This window comes from Podarcis melisellensis (genome assembly GCF_964234715.1).
Source record: "Podarcis melisellensis genome assembly, chromosome: 6".
In the NCBI taxonomy this organism is placed as follows: domain Eukaryota; kingdom Metazoa; phylum Chordata; class Lepidosauria; order Squamata; family Lacertidae; genus Podarcis; species Podarcis melisellensis.
The window spans coordinates 74,838,875-74,861,093 of NC_138538.1; the positions used below are offsets into that span (position 1 = coordinate 74,838,875).

General features: G+C 41.3%; 1 protein-coding gene across 3 annotated transcripts in view; it reads left to right on the forward strand.

Annotated features, from left to right (window-relative positions):
* The window catches only part of ARHGAP29 (Rho GTPase activating protein 29), a 110,105-nt gene that overhangs the window by 43,942 nt on the left and 43,944 nt on the right, over positions 1-22,219 (forward strand). For 2 of the 3 annotated variants that reach the window (XM_081914113.1, XM_081914115.1), the window contains exons 1-2: positions 6,363-6,610; positions 9,968-10,311. In XM_081914113.1, coding sequence (XP_081770239.1) covers positions 10,050-10,311 — 262 coding nt within the window. In that variant the 5' untranslated portion in view covers positions 6,363-6,610; positions 9,968-10,049. Of the gene's footprint in view, positions 1-6,362; positions 6,611-9,967; positions 10,312-22,219 lie in introns of those variants that run through there. The other variant, XM_081914114.1, reaches the window with a different exon arrangement.

Genomic DNA, 22,219 nt, shown 5'->3' on the forward strand with positions numbered 1-22,219 from the left:
TGGATAAAGGGCGATGAGGAATGTTTTTCTGTCATTCATGTGGTGGACAGATGAGCAGTGGATTCACTTGGGAAATTATACTAACCAAAACACAGTTGGTAAAGGCATAGCTCTCGTTTTATGCCATTCCCTTACCTCTGAAACATTGATCTTAAAAAGTAAACTTTGCAACAGGGACAAAACATCCTGGAACATGGAGGAATCTGGAGATCAGATACTGCAATTGCTGCTGAAGCCATTAGTTGTGCAAGCTCAGTTTCACAAGGATAGGGAATTAGAGGATCCCAAAGCAGTACATAGCAACAGAGGAAGTTGCCTTATATTGAGTTAGACCAGGGTTTCCCACACTTGGGCCTTGAGCTGTTGTTGGACTACAATTCCCATCAGTCCTTAGCTAGCAGGACCAGTGGTCAGGAATGACGGGAATTGTAATCCAAAAACAGCTGGAGACCCAAGTTTGGGAAACTCTGAATCAGACCATCTACCTTAGCATTGTCTATATCAACTGGCAGAAGCTCTCCAGGGTTACAGGCAGGAGACTATTCTATCTCTGCCTGGAGATGGCAGAGATTGAACCTGGGTCCCTCTGCAATGCAAACCATGTGCTCTACCACTGACCATGGACCACACATGGAATTATTTTACATTTGTTTACTCTCACTTCATTTTGGCATTTATAGCACCAATCCATCGAAGGAACCAATTTATTTTTAATCTTTCTGCATTTGGTGCCTTTATTCGTTCTTCCTCTAGATTTATTATTGGCAGAATTGATAGCTTGAAACTCTGCAATGGGTTTATATATTTACAAAAGCTTTATTTTTAATTTAATGTTTTTATTGCCTTTTTTTTTTTTAGAATACAAACAACATTTGGTTTAAGAAATAACGCACAACGAAGTGGTGCACAAAGAGCATTCTCAATACAAACACAGTGTTACATACCAAAACTCAAATGTGACACGGTTGCAGGTACCGGCATCCCTGGGAAGCCAGGCTAGCTGTTGGGAAAGGGGCAGGCATTTGCTCACATAATGAAAAGAAACAAAGTCAAAGCAAAGTTACTGCCTTTTGATATGCCTCCCACAACCCTTCAATGTTGAGTCAGTAGTTCTGACAGTCCCAATTTTATTCATCCAACTATTTCAACAGAGCAGGACTGGGACTTTCCAATGGTTTGCTATTTCTGTGCATGCAGCTGCTAACAACAAGGCAATCATATTTTTTATGCATTACCCCCCCAAAAAAAATTCCTTTAATTTAGCGAAGAGGTACAGAGGAAAGAAAAAATGATGGATTAACTACTAAATGTTAACCTGTTGACCCTAGACCTTATTCTAGGGTTAACTGTGGTTAAAATCAGCTAATACTGATTGGTTACTATGGGTTGTGAAATACAGTATTTTTTAAATATATTTTTTTGCTGCTAGTAAGACAGTAACCATATTACTAAGTCAAACTTGGAGAAGACCCAATGAAACCAATGATCATTACTAATTTAAATCCATTAGTTTTAATGAGTATGATTAGTCAGATATAGAAATAATCCACATTCTAACCTACATTAGTTTTGTTCTTTAACTACTAATAAATGTGCAAGGCCCATACAGGAGTGTGGCGCTAGGTTTCAAGACCGATGAGCATAGCCTTACGGAATAATGGCACATTTTGAAACTTGTGCTTTGCCTTGATTCTGAAGGCTGCAAAAGACTGCATTTTTTTCTGGAAGCTTCATACAGCCCTCTTTGCAACAGTACTCCACTGTTGTTTGTTAAGGAGGACAAAGTCTAGGGATGTCCTTGGCCTTATGGGTAAAATGAGTAACAGTTCAATGCTTTGATTTTGCAATGTTCTACTTTACCCAGGAACTATACATATTTCTTGAAATTATGAGTAAAGCAGATCATTGCAGAAGGGGGGGAGGGGGCTTATAACGTCCGGCATATATTCAAGGGTAGCAAACACAAGTATCTTACTGCCTTATTGGCAGTCAGCCCCACTGACTTTAAGGTAAAAGGTAAAGGTACCCCTGCCCGTACGGGCCAGTCTTGACAGACTCTGGGGTTGTGCGCCCATCTCACTTAAGAGGCCACGGGCCAGCGCTGTCCGGAGACACTTCCGGGTCACATGGCCAGTGTGACATCGCTGCTCTGGCGAGCCAGAGCTGCACACGGAAACGCCGTTTACCTTCCCGCTGGTAAGCGGTCCCTATTTATCTACTTGCACCCGGAGGTGCTTTCGAACTGCTAGGTTGGCAGGCGCTGGGACCGAGCAGCGGGAGCGCACCCCGCAGCAGGGATTCGAACCGCCGACCTTTCGATCAGCAAGTCCTAGGCGCTGAGGCTTTAACCCACAGCGCCACCTGTGTCCCCCCACTGACTTTAGTGCTGCTTATTCCGGGGGGGGGGGGTTGCACTTTGGATTGCAAACCAAAGCAACTTGCTTGAAAGCATTTCCCACTAAAATCCATTGGAGTTTACTTCCACTTAATTGGCTGGACCCAGACTTAGACATGTTTAGAGTAAAACCACTGAAATCAGTAGGAATTCAGGTAGTTGTGGCTAACCCAATTCCCATGGATTTCAGTGGGTCTGCTCAAAGCATGATATGTCTAAAACTTTAACATTTCAGAATTCCGGAAGATGCACGGGGAGTTGCTGACCAAATACAAACCCACCCACAATCTCATGCTCACTATGGCTCCAATAGCAGAAACGCTTACTGATATTTTAAGGTATTTTAAAGCACCATATACTATATAATAATTAATAGTAATATATGATAATATTTCATAGGTCCACAAATGTTTTAGACTTTAGAGTACCTTAACCCTGATGCTCATCTCTTTAATGTATTTTTAATGCTCTTTAATGGAACCGCCTCTCCTGGTATGTCCCACAGAGGAACTTACGGTCTTCAAACAAAAACATCCTGAAGGTCCCAGGCCACAGAGAGGTTAGGCTGGCCTCAACTAGAGCCAGGCTTTTTCGGCTGTGGCTCCAATCTGGTGGAATGCTCTGTCACAAGAGACTACGGCCCTGCGAGACTTGACATCTTTCTGCAGGGCCTGCAAGACAGAGCTGTTCCACCAGGGCTTTGGTCAGGGCACAGCCTGACTTCCTCCTTTGGCAATCTTCACAGAACTTTAGCCTAATGGTTGCCATCAATTTGAGTTGAATTAATTTTAATGAAATGATTTTAGAATGTTGTATTATTTTATTGTTGTTAGCCGCCCTGAGCCCGGCTAGGGAGGGCGGGATATAAATAAAAATTATTTTTTTTTTTATTATTATTATTATTATTATTATTTCCTTTTTTTAAGGTACAGTACTTTAAACCATTCTGTATAATGATACTACATGGCATTTGATAGATCCTGCAGTGCCATAGAATGCCTTTACTTTTCCAGCTGGAAAGAACCTACTGTTCAGCCTTCAGATGCCTTTCTGACTCTTCTAACGGTTATGAGAGCATGTGTTTCAGTAGCTCTTGGCTAAAGAGAAGCAAGTTTTCAAGAAGGCTTGTTTCAAGCAAGACTAACTGTGGAGCAATCCTCACCCATCCAACCTCCAGCGATGCATGACCAGCATAGCCAACAAATGCTGATGTAATAGCCCCCAAAGTACAAACACTCTCTTTTATTGTTGTTAAACAGGCCCACTATTCACTGCTTAGGTGGTCAGCTTGTTGCAACCTTTGACCTTTTACCAAAGACCCATTCCATTCAACTCACACTTTCCCCCTGCATGCCTTTGCCCTCTGTCACTGACTTCTGCATTTCGGATTGCTGTATGGGGCTAGTATTTCATGGGCATCTCAGATAAACTGGGCTTACAGATGAACTACTGTGTGCTTAAGATATGGCTGGATGCAAGCAATCATCTGGCTGACAAGAGGGCTCAGCTGCAGCTGAACTCTTGAGCAGGGAAACGAGTGTCTTTAATTAAAAAGCTCACCTAGTGGAGCATATTGCTTAGCCACAGCATGAAAAGAAAATGAACGAGTGAGAAATATGTTAGAAGCAGACTGAAAGCAATAGGAAAAAGGTAAAGAGTGCAAATGGCAGGTTTTGTCTTCGTCCGCAAGTTAGTTTTAAATTCTGCTGAGAAGTTAAACCAAATTGTTGTCTGATGCAGCAAAGCTGAAGGATGTAAAGATTCCCCTCATGTGTCTAGCAATGCTCAGGGTGAAGAATTGCAGATTCTTGAGAGAAGACCAGGATCTTAAAAGGTATGGGTTGGTCATGGTTCAGCTTTAAGTGGAGGCAGCAAAAGCCAAAGAAGACCTACCAAAGCAACCTTACATGCTTTAAAATTAGGTGTTACGTACCACAGTCATTGGTGCACCCACAGCAGGGTTAGCCAATCATACCCTAAATAATCCATATGTTATTGAACCCCAACTCCCACTTTCCCAGATTTTTACTGGCTGCCAGTTGCTACCTTTGGTCAGGCAAAATAGGGGACTGGGGGGGGGGCTAAAAATTACTTTACCTAGTGCAGAAATGACTTCAGAGCAACCCATTGTAATGGCACACGGGGTTTACAGTCTTCAATAAAAAAAGAACAAAAGCACTATGATTTACAACTGCTAGAAAAATATTGCACATTGCATATATAGCTGGGACTCGCTCTCCAAGTCTGACCAACCCCCCCCCCTCTACCCACGCAAAAGCTCTCTCTACAGCACTGGACCCCAACAAGAGGCCCCTACAAGCCCCCTCTTTTGCTCTCTGACCTATCGGCCACCCCCCTGCCTGCAGAAAACCTGAGACCACTATAGCAGGCCCATGCACTGCAAACTCCCTCACTCTCCATGACCCACCCTCTGCCAGCACAGTTTTGAGGAGGAAGAGGAGCTTGAATACGTGAAAAAAGGCAACCCATTTGAAGTCCAAACAGGGCATGGGACAGTTTTCTCCAAAAAAGGACGTTCACATTTTTCTAGGGACGGGTAGCAACCTTAGCTGGGGCTGATGAGAGTTGGAGTTGAACAACAACTGGAGAATACCCAGTCCTAGGGAACGTTATACATGCTCTGATGGTCTGTCAGCTGTGAATCAAAATATGGCACAATGGGTTGTCCAAAGTGACATGCCATACTTTAATGCTATATAATGTGGTGGTGCTTTGTTTCTGTAGATAACATGCATTCAAATGCTCATACAGTATTGTACTGTATTTGCTGTTGTGCTTGAACAGATGTCCAGGCTAGCTAGCTTCCCATGTGCCAGCATTACTATGAAGCCTGGCAACCCCTGAAGGGTTCAGCTACTGTGTCGAAGTACATTTCTGGCAGCACCCATATCATTTCCTGGATTATCTTCCTACCCCAACCCATGCCACCCCTGCAAATACACATGTTGAGTCACCTCTGGCATGGCAGCAGTAACAGAAACCATCAGACTTCAGGGGAGGGCTGTAGCTCTGTGGCAGAGCATCTGTTTTGCATGCAGAATGTCCCACATTCAATCTCTGGCATCTCCAAGTAGGACTGGGTGGGACTTGCTGCCTGAAACACCCAGAGAGCTGCTGCCAGTCACTGTAAGGTAAAGGACCCCTGGATGTTTAAGTCCAGTCAAAGGCGACTATGGGGTTGTGGAGCTCATCTCGCTTCCAGGCCGAGGGAGCCAGCGTTTGTCCGCAGACAGCTTTCCGGGTCATGTGGCCCTGACTAAACCGCTTCTGGCACAACGGGACACCATAGGAGTGCCAGAGTGCCAGGAAACGTCGTTTACAGTAGACAATACTGAACTAGGCAGTCCTAATGGTGAGACTCAGTACAGTATAGGCCAGGTAGCTTCATTCCTATTTATGTCAGGCCCTCCTGTTAGGCAGAGTGGAGAAAGCTACCCGATTTTGTGTTTCCTGTCCTGCTGAGGCAGGAAAGTCTGAAGCTTATCAATACTTGCAGGATAGATGTCAACATGCATGCATGCATACATACATATATAAATAACTGACCTACAACCCAAAACACCCCCAAAATTCAAACGGGACAGATTTATCCAAGGCATGTGCCAGAATATGGGGTCCCTCCCTGGTCAAATGGAGCCAATGGAGCGTGTGGTGGCTTTTTCCCCTTTTCTTCCTCCCTCCACCTCCTAACAAGAAGGGGAAATTTGAACACAGAACCAGCCGGGCGCTCGCGCTCACACGTGGGTGGGGCCGAGCGAGGCCCCCTCTCCCTCCCCTTCCCGAAAAAAGCCCCTCACGCCTTCTTCGCCGGTACCTGCTGCCCGATTGGCATGAGCCACGCCCCCGGGCGCGCTTAGCCGCCCAATGGGAGGCGGCGCTTGGAAAGCGGGGCGGAGGAGGAGGGCACATGCGAGAGCTACGGCGCGGGGCGGGGCCTTGGGAGCGGTTGTGTTGTGCGGGTGGCGGCGTTGGCCAGTCTAGCAGCGAGCAGCGTGTGTGTGAGCGAGCAGAAGAGACCAGAGAGAGTTCAGCAAGCGGAGGGGATGCGGCGGCCGCTGCTGATGCCGCCGCGCCGCCTCCTCCTCCTCCTCCTCGCCGCCGGGGATTCGGAGCCGCCGGCAGCGACCTGGCGACGCCTCTGAGAGCTGCCTTCGCGTCTCCCCCCACCTCAGCTTTTCCTCTCAAGTTTGCCGGGTAAGGAGGACGGGCGGTTTCGGCTGAGGGGGAGCGCGCGACGGGGATTGGGTCGGCTGCCAACGTCTGTCAGTTCTCCCTCCCTCCCCTTCCCCTGAGGGGTGTGTGTGTGTTTTATTTTTCTCCTCAGGGCGCTCCGTCCCCACATGCAGTGAGGCAGGAGAGAGAGAGAGAGGGAGACTCGTATGAGGGGTGAGGAGAGGAGGTTTCTCACGCCGCCGCTTCTTTTCTCCCCCTTCCCAAACTCTCCAGTTAGGTTCCGAGTTCGCTTTTCTGGGGGTTTGTGTTACACACACAGACACCCCGCCACACCACACCCCGCTCTTGACAATTTCCTTTTTCCCTCCCCGCCCTCGTTTCGGGTGCGTGTTTCCACACCAGCCAGTTCCTCCCCCCTCAAATCTCTGCCCTTCCCCTCCCCCCCCAATCCGCCCTATTTTACACCACGTAGTTTGCTCAGTTACTATTTAGTTACAGCCAGCCCCGCTCACTCTCTCTTTCACTCTCTCTCCCCCCCCCCGCGCGCCCCGTGTGTGTTTTGTAGCCGGAGCGTCTCCTCCTTTCGATTGTATTTAAATCCTGGGCATGGACAGCAGCAGCAGGAGGAGGAGGTGGACGTGCGATTTGGCAGCTGTGGCTGCTCAGGCATGGGCCGGTGAAAGGGGGCCCTGGACTGCCTTTTGCAGCTGGGAGGAGCGGTGCGCAAGGGGGGGGGGGGAGTGAGAGTGAGAGGTTGCGGTCGCGCGCGCGCACCCCCGCCCGCGCCTGGCCAGGAATGCCAGATATTCCTTTGAAAGGGGTGGGGGAGCTCGGGCGCCTCCCTTGCTAAAAACGGGTGGGTTTATATATATGTTTCCAACTGCTCATACAATATGCTTGTCAACAATTATTCAGTTTAGTTTTTCTCCCCCTTTCTGTAACTTGCCCTGATGTGGGAAACTTTTGCTGCTGCTTCCCGTCCTCTTCCCACTCACCCCCCCCATCTGTCCACTAGTAACTCTGGGCATGGTTATGAGAACTGGGCAGCCGTATTGTATGCATTTGGTTTGGAGTCAGACCACTGTAGCCTGCAGGGCTGATTTATGCATGAACATGCATAGAGGGTTGACCCCAATAATAATTTAGGGACGTTATAGGTTGTTGGGGGAATGTAGGGACTTGCTTTCCTTCTTTCGGTGCAATTAAATATATATTGTCAAGAGTGAAGCTGTGCTCTTCTCTGATAAAGTATAAGGGAGTAATTCAAGAGTATATGTATTTAATCTTAAAACATCTAGATGAAAGTTTTATGGAAAATCCATATCTCAAAATAATATATGATGTAATAGTTGCAAGTAAGTCCTGAAAGCCTAGCTGTTCGTGGAAATGTTATTTAATATGCAGTGTGCAGTTGACACCATAAGATTCTAAAACAAGTGCATATATTCAAAACTAAATAGTTGAATAGTTGTCATCTTTTTAAGTGTTTGGGGTGAGAGTGAGCTCCAGATAACAAGCCTGTGATGATGCATTTTAAACACTTTAAGATGAGAATGATCCTTAATGCAGCTTGTCAGGGCTCCAAAATACAAAACCACAAGAGTTCTCTGTGTATAGCAAGTTCTGCTTGTCACACTACTAGTCATTATGTTTTAAGAGAAGGAAATGGTTAAGTGGAAGGGTAAGATTGCAGAACAACTCTGCATATGGCAACTTTGGAAGGTTGCACAAAGCTTTTGCATAACAGTTTAAAGGGAACTTCTCCTAGTATGATCTTCTTTCCCTAGGGTTCAGTGAACCAGGTTACATTGTTGACATGGTTGGTTTTCATAATTTGTGACCGCTTTAAAACAAAGACTAAGTAGTTGCAGGTATGTTTATATGAATTGCTTAGTGGAAGTGGTCAGTTATCTGGCTTGGTCCTGCTTAAAACTATTGACTGTAAAAGGTCTGGAATTCAGATTTAATCCTGATTTCTTGTTTAATTATTTATCCAGTAAATTAAGGAAAGTCATTTGTGAACCCAAACTGATAGGTGTTTTTCAGCCAAATCACAGTTTCAAGTATTGCTTGCTTTGTAAAGCTGTGGGAGAGGCATAGATTACAGCAAAAGAGTTTGATCAAGTTAATGTGTTTTATAATCGGCTATTGACAAACCAAATCATCTCTTCAAAAAGCAACTAAGATTTATAAATCACTTTATATTTCAAAAATAGAAAGTTGCTTTTAAAAGCAGTAGTATTTCATCTTGCATTTTTAACAGTATCTATTTAGGTGTTCTGGGGAGAAAATTGGACTTACCGTATTTTTTGCTCTATAAGACTCACTTTTTCCCTCCTAAAAAGTAAGGGGAAATGTGTGTGCGTCTTATGGAGCGAATGCAAGCTGCGTAGCTATCCCAGAAGCCAAAACAGCAAGAGGGATTGCTGCTTTCGCTGCGCAGCGATCCCTCTTGCTGTTCTGGCTTCTGAGGTTCAGAATAATTTTTTCTTGTTTTCCTCCTCCAAAAACTAGGTGCGTCTTGTGGTCTGGTGTGTCTTATAGAGCGAAAAATACGGTAATTGATTGTGACATAGAAATTGATTAATTGAAACTTGTGTAAATGAAGTCCTCAGAGGTTTGGCTTAAAGATTTAAATATTACAATTTTCTATGTGAAATACACAATTTCTTATTACTATAACTCCTTCACATTATTACCATTTTAATATTGACATTGTAATGAGAATACGTTACCCATATCGTGTAGCTGCTAAAACTTCCACTTTGGCCAGTGTTCATGCTTCCATGAAACATGCAATCATTGCTCTCTGCAGTTTTTCTATAGCATATATAGGGTGTGGAAACAGAGGATTTGCCTTATATATCAACTTTTTTCACAGATGCAAAATGTGAATCTGTAGTGCATACATCTTAGAATTGTAGCAGGTGAAGTTACCCAACTTGTTTTGGCGGTGAAATGCATTGAAATGTGTATTTCAGTACTAAAGATGCAGGATTTTTTTAAAAAAAAATACACACACCCCTTTAATTCTAGTGATACTGTGCTCCCTATATCTTTGAAAAGTTTTGAAATCAAGTTCCTTTGTGCTTTGGTATACAACTTCAAATCTGGAAATGGCTTGATAAGAGTAGCACATTTTAAGATAATGCAGTGTGGAATATATTTTCAAATACATACTACTGCTACTACTAATATACTTTAGTAATTTTAAGAGTTTGTATGTGGGCTGTGTATGTTGAGTATGTGGGATTGTCTTAATAGAATAACATTTTTAATATGAAAAAGTTATATTCAACAACTTAGCATTTAAATAATGTTGTATTCCTGTTCTCTTTTCAACTGACTCATATTTGTTTCTGTTTTTTCTTCCCTCAGGACACTATTTTGCTTGGCAGATGGACCATAAGCAACACTGAATGTTAACTCTGGAAATTTCATAAGCATTGCAGTGGCTGGGATGTTGCGACAGAACGGTGGTGGCAACAAGCGTGGTTTAGGATTAACCAAACTGTCTACCTCCAATTTCTTCACCATCTCTAATTCAGGAACCTGGGGGATGGGGCGCAGCACCAAGAGCAGTTCTTTGAGCAGCATTAGCTCCAACTCGGACTGCTATGACAGCACTGTTGTGGACCCAGAGTACATCATGCAACTGGTGAATGATGTCAGGAAATTTGCAGATGTTCTACTTTATTTGAAAGAAGCCATTCTTTCAGAAGGTGTGTCAGCTGCTTCTCAATAACTCCCAATAGTTTGAAATGTATTTTTGTAGCTAATTTCTTACTTGCTAGCATATGAGCAAAGAAATGTTTAGAAGGAACAGTGGCTGTCTTCTCTTCAGTATATTTTGCGGTATACAGGAAGTTGTGGTTTTTACTTTGCTAACTTCCTCTGTGAAACATTGAGCAAGTTGTTTTGTAAATGGGCACGTCATAAACAAAATTAAACTTCCCTTTTTTAAACAAAAACTTTAAAAATTGGCATCTGGTAAAAATGGAAAAATGTTTAGACTCACCGACTTCTTTTGAGATAGATTTTTTTTTCTTGAGGGGGTAGTGGCACCATCGTTTGTTAAGCAGTGGCGAAAAGACTGGTGGCAGTGTTGTAACTTTGGATTTCCTGATTAAGCAGCAGAGGTTTGGACTAGATGGCTTGCAAAGCCCCATTGAATTCTTAGGATTCTGTTTCATACCTCTGAGCTAAATTATGCCAATCTTCCCATTGTTTTGGTGGATAGAGAAAGATACTTCCATTCTTCTTTGAATTCTGATGTAAATGGGTAAGAAGCAAGCTGATTATACTTGCTCTACTGGTGATGTACAGTAGTATGATTAAGACTAGGGAAGGGAAAACCTTTTCATCCATAGTCACATTTCCTTTTGGTCAGCTTTCTTGGGCCCATTTCTATTGATAGGTGGAGCAAGAGGCAAAAATGAGTGAAGCGATACCATTGAACAATTTGCTAGTTTCTTCGCACCCGCACATCCCCCTCCATCTAGGCAAGCAAGAAACATTATTGGAGTTCCATGAACACATTCCAGCCCTGTAAAAACACCAAATGAGGGTGCAAAACAGGGCTGGGGAGGGGTGTGTGACCTGGCGAAAGTTCTGAGGGCTCGACAGAAGGGCCTGGAAGGCTGTGTTTGGTTGCTGGGCCCGAAGTTTCCCATCCCTGATTTAGAAGGTCTGATTTTATACTGATTTAGCTTGTGGGTAACTAGCTAAACATCTCTTACGTTCCTGTTTGAGCTGAAATTGAATATCAGTTTTTCTTACAAAATACATTTAAAATAAATTCATAGCCTATTTCAGGAGAATGCTTAAACAGTTGCTCTGTAAAATGAGTGAAGTAGGTCAGAGTAGCGCTTACTTGAAATAAGGAAAAAATCCAACAGAAATAAATATAACTTATAATATTGCAGATGTTGAAGCTTTCAAGTGGGGATACTGTTTCTTCATTGTATCCTCTGCGGAGTAATAACTGAATCAGACAAGTAGTTTTCAGTACTTAATGGAACATAATATTCATAATATAGGTAAATAAGAAGCTGGTACCAGCTAACCTGGCATGAATTCCTTTCTAGGAATATTTTCTTTCTTTCTTTGTAGTAGATTCAAAGCGAGCATTGTGCTTTATAGACCTGTACCTTAGCAGAATAAATTTCTGAGAAGATCTGCCAAATGCCCAGTGAGATTGCTTTTGAGCAACAATGATACATTTTCCTCACTTCTTATGCTGCTGTCAACAAATCAACAAGAAGTGTGCCCTTATTCTTTTGTTTGAATTCAAAAGTACCACTTTCTTGCCAATGTATTATAGCAGCTTTGCCTCATCCAACTGAATTAAGTATATTTATCCTTCTGCTTTTAAAATCAGAACTTTTCTAAGCTTTACATCTTAAAGGAACACAAAGCCATCATACCTATACATGGGCTTTGTTGCAGAATCAGCAAACAACACTATCCCATTGTGTCGAGAGCAAGATCTAGATTGTTAGGCATCAGTGAGATCTAAACAATACACTATGAGTATGAAACTTGTTTCTGTGCATTAAGACTTATTTCCTAACAGTTCCCCCCCGCTTTTTTAGGATGTCTGAGATTCTGTTAATCAGCATACAGTTCTCCATTTAGGAGACTTCTGTGCTTTAGGGGAAATAGTGCTGTCAAAAGGAATTCTCTGTCTTGTATCCTAAAGCAGCATTTATACCCATAACCTAGTCTTGACATACGAGTCATGGTAGTAAAATGTAAACACAGAAGATTTGTAGCTCCTAGAAAATTTAAGTGAGAAAATGCATGATCCTGTGCTTATAGGTTTTTAACTGCAAGTTTGTGTCTCTGTGCCTTTATTTATGTGAAGGGCAGCTTTGGTTGTGAGCCCTACTTGTACATGCCTGTCCAGTGCCAACAGATAAATATTCAGAAATACATTGAATTTCCTGCTTGGTCCAGTAATGGTGTGGATTTGGTTGTAGAATGAGGTTAAAATTATTTGGATTGGAGATACTGAAATGGGGGACTGCAAGAATTCAAAGTGAGGGTTGCTGAATGTCTTGCTTACTTCATCTTTTTGCCTCACTCCTTTGCATAACTTCCATAGACAGAAGAAGAAGGTGATGTGGAAGTAGTGATAAATTCTGCTGGCTATTGCCTCTGAACTCATAATGTTGATGTTTGGCCTCAAATAAAGAATGCAGCCTGTGCATTCTCTTGAGTTTGGCTCTGGCAGATCAGTACAAATGATAGCTAGGCATTACTTAGTGAACATGGACCAAATTTTCCTAGTCACCCAAACCTTTTAGCTGCATGGCTTTTGATTTTGATGAAGTTTGAGGATTTGGTGGGAGTTCCATTCTTTCAGTAAGTACAAGTTGTCACTACTACTGCCTAATTGCCATCCTTGGTTGTATATGTTCACACAGGCTATAGATAGGCAGAATAGGATTCCGACTCAGTTGCTTTGATATGGGTGTGTTGTGGATCATGTTGTGGATAGTGAAAGTGAAGAATACTTTGGAGGGTGGTGTGTGTTGCCATAGACTTTACAGCCTTGCTGTTTTGTGATGTAAAATTGAGCATATGTGGTGGTCATATTTAACACATACTCCATATGGTATGATATTGAATAATGTTGTTTGGCTTGGTGATCTACAGTGGTGCCTCGCTAGACGAAAAGAATCCGTTCCACGATTCTCTTCGTCTAGCGTTTTTTTCGTCTTGCGAAGCAAGCCCATTGACAGCTTAGCGGATTAGCGCTACAGCTGTCAAGCGGCTTATCAGCGGAACAGCTGATAAGCGGCTTAGCGGTTTAAGAAAAGGGCGGAAAAAGCGGAAAAACCCGCAGGGGGATGCAAGATTTTTTCCGTCTTGCGAAGCAACCCCATAGGGAAATTCGTTTTACGAAGCGCCTCCAAAACGGAAAACCCTTTCGTCTAGCAGGTTTTTCGTCTTGCGAGGCGTTCGTCTTGCGGGGCACCACTGTATATTGTAGAGGCATGGAATTGTTTGAAACCCCAATCACTGCTTTTACCACCATACTGATTAATGTCCAAATAGCTCAAAACCAGTTACTAATGTTGACGTTGTAATTAATAGGTGGGCTTAATAATACAAACAAGGAAATGCCAATTTATGAATGGAAATGCCAGTTTATGAATGTGGATTCCCTGAAACTTGGAATAAAATACTCCTAAATTTGTTTTAGTTACATTTGTATCCCATCCTTCTGCCAGGAAGCTCAGAACAAGTTGTAGTTGGGTCAGGTAAATTTGGAGCAGGATACAGTTACTCTACTTGATTAAAACCACCTTATGAACTTTATAGCTAAGCAGAGCTTTGTCCATATCCATGGCTAATATTCTGGTCAATTCATGTCACTGCTGCTAAATGTGAGAGCTCTTGAATAGATTGAGCCGTTTGAGAAAGGAAAGAATTGAGTAGTAGTGGAAGAACAGGGAGTTATTGTGCTTTTAACCATTAACCTTTAAAGATTTAATGGTTTTTAATTAAGCTTTTAATCTAGTGACATTTTCAGCTAAAACTTATATGCTGTTAGGATTTTAGTATGGAGCAGGTTAAAACTCTTAAAGTAATTACATTGAAAGTTCCTAAAATTTTAGCATCATCTTCAGAGCATGGGGTATGCAAGTAGATTCAATTAATTTATATGCTGATCAATATGTTTCTATCATGGTCATTTTGGCAGCATTATGCATTTATTTGGTTAACTTAATATACATCACTAAAAAAGGTAAAATCACTGATCACTCTGCTTCAATGTGAATTGGTACACAGCGCTAAACCAGGGTTTATTAAACTATGGTTTATTAAACCCTTATTTGTTTCTTAGTAAACAAACCAGAGTTAAGCTATCAAAAAGCACAAAGTGAAACAGTAGTTTGTTGGCTTATGAATCTTGGTTTGTTTTAATTATGGTTTTGCATAACTTGAACGTATAACCCTTCCTTAATAACCATGGTTTGTTTGGCCACCTGACACCCAAACACTCACCAAGGCTACAAAGGCACGTGGTAAGAGCTGCTTGGAAATAATTCAAATTTAAGAGAAACAAGCCATGGTTTTTTTTTATTTGCTGGAAAACTTATTGGATAAACTAGTGGTTTGTTCATGAAACATTGGTTTGTGTTATGTGTGAACCAGGCCATTTCCGTTTAAAAAAGTACTCCTATTCTCCAGTGACTCTGTAGCCATGGCATTGGTGATATGACCTGAAACAACCGTGGCTCAGTGACAGAGCATCTGCTTTGCATGCAGAAGGACCTAGGTTCAATCTGCTGCATCACTAGGTATAGCTTGGAATGTCCCTAGTCTGAAACTATGGAGATCTGCTGGCAGTCAGCATAAACAAATCTGAACTCAGTGGATCAATAGCCTGATTCATATAAGACAGCTTCTAAGGATGAGGGGAAACCCCAGATTATCAAAATCTTTGAAGCTGTGTGGAACCTGACCTCAGGTTTTTTTTGGGGGGGGGGTTGGCATAATTGGGCCACAATGAAGAATTAAAGCAAGGGAAAAGAAAGTCCTGATCTGTAGGTCTATATGATCATTGTTGGAGGATTCATGCTCCCATCCCTTCTCACTATGTGCTTTTAAACTATGTGCTTTTTAAGAGTTGTTTCCTCTAGGGTGTAGTGTATGCCTGTGAATTTCCTCCACAGAAGTACCAAGCATAGTATTGCCTCTCCAAGAGAATGTAATTACAAATAAATCAGCAAATTAACACTTTTCTCACAACCAATAATTATAAAACAATGAGGTAAAACTACGGCTCATCAAATCATATTTTATGTAATAGTCACAGACGTCTAGGTTATCAGTAAACCAGACACCCTCCAGTATCATCAGGACTTTTACATGGTATGGATTGGCTGCATATCATTATAGGTGCTTCAGATATTATAATATCTGGAAAGCTCTCTTTAGGACACAGACACCGAATGACAGCTACTTAGAATTCCAATTTGAAAAACAGAGTGTTGTGCAATCTAGAGTTTAGTGAATATATAAAGCTGTGAACGATAGAATTGTAGAGTTGGAAAGGACCTTGAGAGTCATTTAGTCCAACCCCCTGCAATGCAGAAATCTAATCAAATCATTGCTGGGTATGAAATTAATTCTGTGGCTCTTCTGATACATTGGGTGATTTTTATTGAGTAAGGACATGGTACCACTCCAAGATTAAAATTCACCTGACCATTGGACTGCTTGGTATTGTTGCATGTGCTTTCTGTATGTGTGGCTGGCTCTGTACAGCTACCATTATGTGCTTTATTAAATTTATTGAATGCTGCTAGGAGTGGATAAGGGACGCGGGTGGCGCTGTGGGTTAAACCACAGAGCCTAGGACTTGCCGATCAGAAGGTTGGCGGTTCGAATCCCCGTGACGGGGTGAGCTCCTGTTGTTCGGTCCCTGCTCCTGCCCACCTAGCAGTTCGAAAGCATGTCAAAGTGCAAGTAGATAAGTGCAGGAAGGTAAACGGCGTTTCTGTGCGCTGCTCTGGTTTGCCAGAAGCAGCTTAGTCATGCTGGCCACATGACCTGGAAGCTGTACGCCGGCTCCCTCGACCAATAAAGCGAGATGAGCGCGCAACCCCAGAGTCGGTCACGACTGGACCTAATGGTCAGGGGTCCCTTTACCTTTACTAGGAGTGGATAAAGTCATTTCTGCATGTGACTGAATTGCAAGAGGCAACCACAAGTTCCAATGACTCAGTGAAAATCGCTCCATTATGTATCCCATGAGTTCTGTTCTTCAGACCTTTTGATAACTAGTAAGTGAAGACTTCTGAACATTTCTTCAATTCCTGTAGCTCTCTTATGGTGCTTGAAGCTTTGTTTCTGCCTGTCTGTGTCTTTAAGGTAACATGGGGCATCCCACACATGCTTCCTTGACAGAGGGAAACTCCAGGCCAAAGGAATTTTATTGATATATCCAGCACCTTCAAATATGGTTACAGTGGTAACCATAAACCTACATTTGGTGACCAGTGGAGAGAACATCTAAATATACTTTCTTATTGGATTAACATGTTGGAAAATAACTGTGAACAGTTCTGAGAGATTGATTATGCCTCTTTCCAAAAATACTATCAGGCTAGACTGAGATTCTGCAATAGTGTGGTGCCTACAAGGCTTGGCACAAATACCTGCACATCCTTCCCAGCAAGCCTCTGTAAAAACCCAGGCAAAATTACCTGGCAAAAGAACCTCACTGCAAGTGGAAAAAGAAACATGAGTGTCAAGCCATTGTGGCTACTAGAAAAAATGTTTGCCAGCAAACGTTTGGGGATCTCTGGTAGGGGATTATTTGGGAATACATTTTAAATTGATGTAGATTTAGGTAAAAATATCAGTGTTAGCCTCAAGTGTTGAAGGCCCACATTCTCCGTATTCAGATAATTTAAAGAGTATATTGAATAATATAGCTATGTTTAAATGGTTCAGATTAAATCTATGTACTATCAAAATTACCTGCAAAATCCATGCAATAAATGATAGCTTAGAGTTCCAATTAACTTTTAAGTCTCACGATCTAGCTGACTTAAATTGTGATCACCTCCCCTTCCCCCAATCGCATACTCTGCATTCCTTCTGAACAAATGTTCACTTGTTGCTATAGTGTCAAAGATCAACAGTTGGTAGGGGTATGTTTCATGAGCAAGTGTAGTTAAGCATTTAAACTCAACTCCTGTGCAACTTTTAATACATTTTTAACTTAAAATGTATTCTAGAATAGTATTATTAACGCAAGAAACTTTGTTAGCAGTGTTTTGACTCATTCCTATTTTCAGTTTTAAAATACAGTAAATTTTACACCATTCCCTTTACTTTTTTCAAAAGATGCATGAAAAAGCATTGAAAATTACTCTTATTCAAAATGCCATATTTTTAGCTTTCAGAATTTGTCAGAATTTTTTTAAAAATCTGAAACTGGTACACTCTGAGGCTTTTTAACAAAATGTGGCACTTGGGAGACTTCTGTAATATAGTAAAACAATATCCTTAGGAATATTACATTCCTGTATGTATACATATATTAAAGCCTGTATTAATTTTAAAATGGTGTTCGCCACCATTCATGCAAACAGGTCCCAGGGACCTGTGTAGAACTTAGCATCTAAGGTATGTTTTATGCAGTTTTTTGAGTGAATAATTAAGGGTGGTGAGTAATCTCTCTGAAATTTCATTGTATAGCTGTTAGCATTGTCTTCAAATATAGGAACATTCTATAGGAACAGCAGGCAGGGGTGGGACTGGCGTGCATCCCGGGGGTGTGGCGCACATCCTGTGGGCGTGGCGCCCAGCGCAGGTGGGCAGAAGCAATGACACCCCACCGGGATCGCACTGCTGGGGGCGGTGCACTCCCCCCGCACTCTTCTTCCTCTGCCAGTGTATAGGAACATCCACTTAGCTTGGGTAAACCCCCATTAAACTCAGTGAGAGGTACTTGAGTAGACTTACAGGATTTTGCTATTAGGGAAGAAGAAGGGTGAAGCAAAATGCTTTCAGGAAGAACTTTTAAGTACATGCTTATCTTGCCCATTGAAACCGGTTTGATTTGGAAGTGCTTCATTTTACTTAGATTATACCTACGAGTTTTGAATACTGGAAATTGGGTGAAATCTTTGACGCTCACTCATTTTTATTACTGTCTAACATTAATTCAAAGGACGTGTAATAACTTGGAACGCTTCCATCTTGGTGCTCCTTCATTAAAACTATAAGTAGGTAGATCTAGAATGTGGTGTTACTGTGTACTCAACCTGACACTCACCATGCAGCTGTTTCCTCAAATTAGGAAACATTACTTGGATAAATATTTGGGCTGGCATTTCATGTCAACAGTAAGCTGAGTAGGAGATAATTTACTATATATAATTTTTGTGGCATTACACGCCTTCAAAATAGGATAAGATACAACTCATCTAGAGCACCAGCGATGACTATTCCATGCCACTAGTTAACTGTCCCTGGGAAGACTTGCAGTGGTATGCAAAACTTAAATATATGCCGTCAGTAAGAGACCAGCCATATGTAGATACTATAAAACGCTTCTTGAGTTTACTGAGTATCACAATGTAAAACTGCATTTTGTTCAGGAAGATTAATACAGCAGCTAAATGTTTTTTTAGTAACCTGTAGTTGCACCTGTTTATGTTTTATATGAGAAATATTATCATATAATATTGTGTTAACTTTGCACCAGCCTAGGTGTGTGATACTGAAAGCAGTTTCTAAATAAATGAGTAAAGAATTAAACGGTGGTTTTCAGCCATATGCTGTACTATTACTGAAAGTCCACCTGAATGTTCTTCATTTAGACAGTTTCATCCAAGAGGTTCTTTACATTAGAACCTTCATTGTGGATGTTATTTAGCTGTTAAATATTACAATGAATCTGGAAAACTCTTTGCAGATGGAAAGCTGTTATGAAGAGGATTCATTTAAAAAAATTAAGTGCTAAAGGAGGCACTTTCCTGTGGGTTTATCCCATGGTGCATCTGTAGAGCCTGTAGCCACCTGGTCAGGACCAATCAAGTGGGACTTTCCCACAGAACTGGCATCCTGCCACAGCTTTGTTTTTAAATATTGCAGGAGTGCTGTGTGATAAGCCTAGAGAAAAACTTGTCTTGCAGTACTCCACAGTTTTTTTAAAAACGGTGCTTTGTGAGTGTAAAGTTCGGGAAAGAACTGGACCTCATCTCTTGCCTTTCAATAAAATATGATGGTTCTTTACATAGCATTTTGAGATGCCTCTCACCACTTGGTCTAACACTTAGCTTACTTAAAAGCATACTGTGTGTTATCTTGCTGCTGGAAAGATTGTTACAATTTGGGGAAACTGGTACACTATCAAACAGGAGCAGTGTTATGTTTTTGCAATTAAAATTGTAAAATAAAGACTCTTACAAGTTCTTGGGATTTGGTGGGATACACATTTTTTAAGACAGCCTTAAATTTGAGTCCTCAAAGTTGAGATACTTCAAGTTAGCATACAGCTATCAAGTTAGAATAGTGTTATTTTAGAATTTTGCTGCTTGAAGTCTCAAGAGGTTCTTCCCTACTTGTCCTTCCGCTGGCACGTGAGGGATCTTCTTATTTCTGAAGGCTTTTAGGAACTATCTATTTCCAAGGAAAGGGCTAGTGCTGTGATTTTATTATAGTTGCTATTATCTGTATTTTAGTAGATATTTTTATATATATTGTTTAATTTTATTAGTGTTTAATTAGTTTTAAATGATTTTAAAAATGTTTTTAGCTGTTTGTTTTATCTGTAAGCTGCCTTGAGTTCCAGTCTGGAGAAAAAGGTGAGAGATAGATAAGATAGATACCTCACAATGTGATTTGCTTAGTGATATCTTTGGAGCAAACTACATGTTACAAATGTGGGTGACTAGCCCGAGGCTGCTGCTTCAAAAAAGAGAAACAAACCAGGAAGGCACAGCTCACCATTGTTTCCTGTTTGTGAAAATTGTAGATTATAATTAATTAATTCCATACAAGCTGAGATCTGGAGGCCACCTTTAAGCCATGTTTTCCCACTTGTGTGAAAGAAAGTTCAAAGTGATTGTGCACAAATGTGTGAAGCTCTGGTTTATAAAGCCACAAAATGTACAGAGCAGGTCAAGAACACAGCATTGTTTTACCTGAAATGGGATTGTTAGCCAATTGTCAGCCAATCCAATCATGCTTTGATTATGAAAATAGTAATAGGTCAATTTGTTTGAAACTTCTTAATGAAACTTCAGATACCATAGTTATTATGCCTTTGGACCATTTGCTGCATATAAAAAGTCAGAAGTGTTGTTAAAAATAAAGCATTATGCATAGACCCTGAAATTTTTGCTGCAAAGTAGTAAATAGAAAAAGCCTTTTAGGCAGGTTAAGGCAACCCCCTCAGGTAGCAAATGTTGGCATATTCACAAGTGGAGTCAAATTTTCATTTATTTGGTTTGTTCTTCTCAGCGTTATATTTTCTGCTGCAGGCAGCAAAATATATTGGGCTACCTCTGTAGTAAGATACCACTTAAGGTTGACAAAGCAAAGTCCACCTCTTTATTAACGCTCTAATCCCATAATCCTTGCTTTGTGTGGTCTTTGCTTAGGTAGACTGGAAGAGAATAGCCTTTTCATTTATTCAGTTGCTTAGAAAATGGGAAAGTACAGGACAAATGACAGGTTAGAATGCTAAAAAATTCAAATATTAAATTCAAACATTAATTTTGACACACACACACACACAAACAAATGTGTGTGTGTGTGTGTTGTGACTTGATTCTTTTTCTACTTTACCTTGTATTTAACTTTTGAATACTATGTTGAGTTTGAAAGTAGATTTTTTTTAAAAAAGAAAATAACAATTATAGCTCATTAACAATTTATGTAGTAATGTTGTTGGGCATATACATATGTTTTTGTTGAGGGTGTGTGTGTGTGTGTGTGTGTGTGTGCGCACACACACACACACACACACACACACACACAGACAAAATAACTTTGGCCATGATCCAGATTACAATGCAGTACTGTATATACAATGTCCTGCCTTTCCCATGGGAGCCCTTAAAAAGGTATTTCTGAAGACTGAATTTACTCCAGATGGCTTCCCAATGTGGCACAAAGGGCTGTGTTTGGGAAGGAAAATCAACAACCTCCTCTCCAGCAAGAAGTAGTTTTTTCTGCTGGCATCTACTGTTCTTTAGATCCCATTCTCAATATTTTAAAGGATTCAATCTAGCTGAAGACCCGAATTTCTGGAAATAAGTTCTGTGGGTGAAAAGTGAACATATGGTTAGCTGTACCATTTTGAAAGCAATGGAGCTTTGTATTTACTTTAAAAAAGAGCACCACCTATCTAAATCTGGCACTGGGAGTCAGATTTTTGTGACTCTGAAGTTTAATGTTGGCCATGAGACCAACTAGTGTTTCTGGATTTTGGCAGCCTTTTGATAAAACAGGTTAATACTTGAAAACCTTAACCTATGCAGTAGAGCTTTTTTTTTTACTTGAATGCAAGTAGCAGTTCAAAGTCTAAATAAGCTGTTCAAAAATAGTAAGAGTACAAGCCTGCCCACAGAGGACACCCTACATGCATGAATATACAGCAGTTGGGGCTATTGGGGTCAGTGGGAGGGAGATCTGTAAACTTCTGTGTCCCCATACAGCCCTTCTCTGCTTGCTGCATGGTCTGGTGGATCAATAACTTATATCAAGGTGAGAGAGAGAGGATTGTATGAAGATAGTGAAGACATGCACAGACCTCTCATTCACCCTGATGGATTGCTGTGCTTCATGTGCTTCCTTAGGGAGAGAAAAACAGGACTCTGAAATCCTGGAAATGCTATATGCATAACTGACAGAATTGTTCTATAAGTTGTTGGCTAAAAATATATATATAAAATGGAACGGTGTTATACTATATGACAGTTGATGACTGACTACTGTTGTGTGGTGCCGATGATACTATAAAAATGTGAGTGAAGAACTGTGAGGAAATGCAAACTGCTTACAGTTTGAACGTAGATAGCTACTTAAATAAGCTTTGTTCCTTAATGAAGCTTCAAAATGGCTTTCTGTTTCTTTTGCATTAGAATTTCTGAA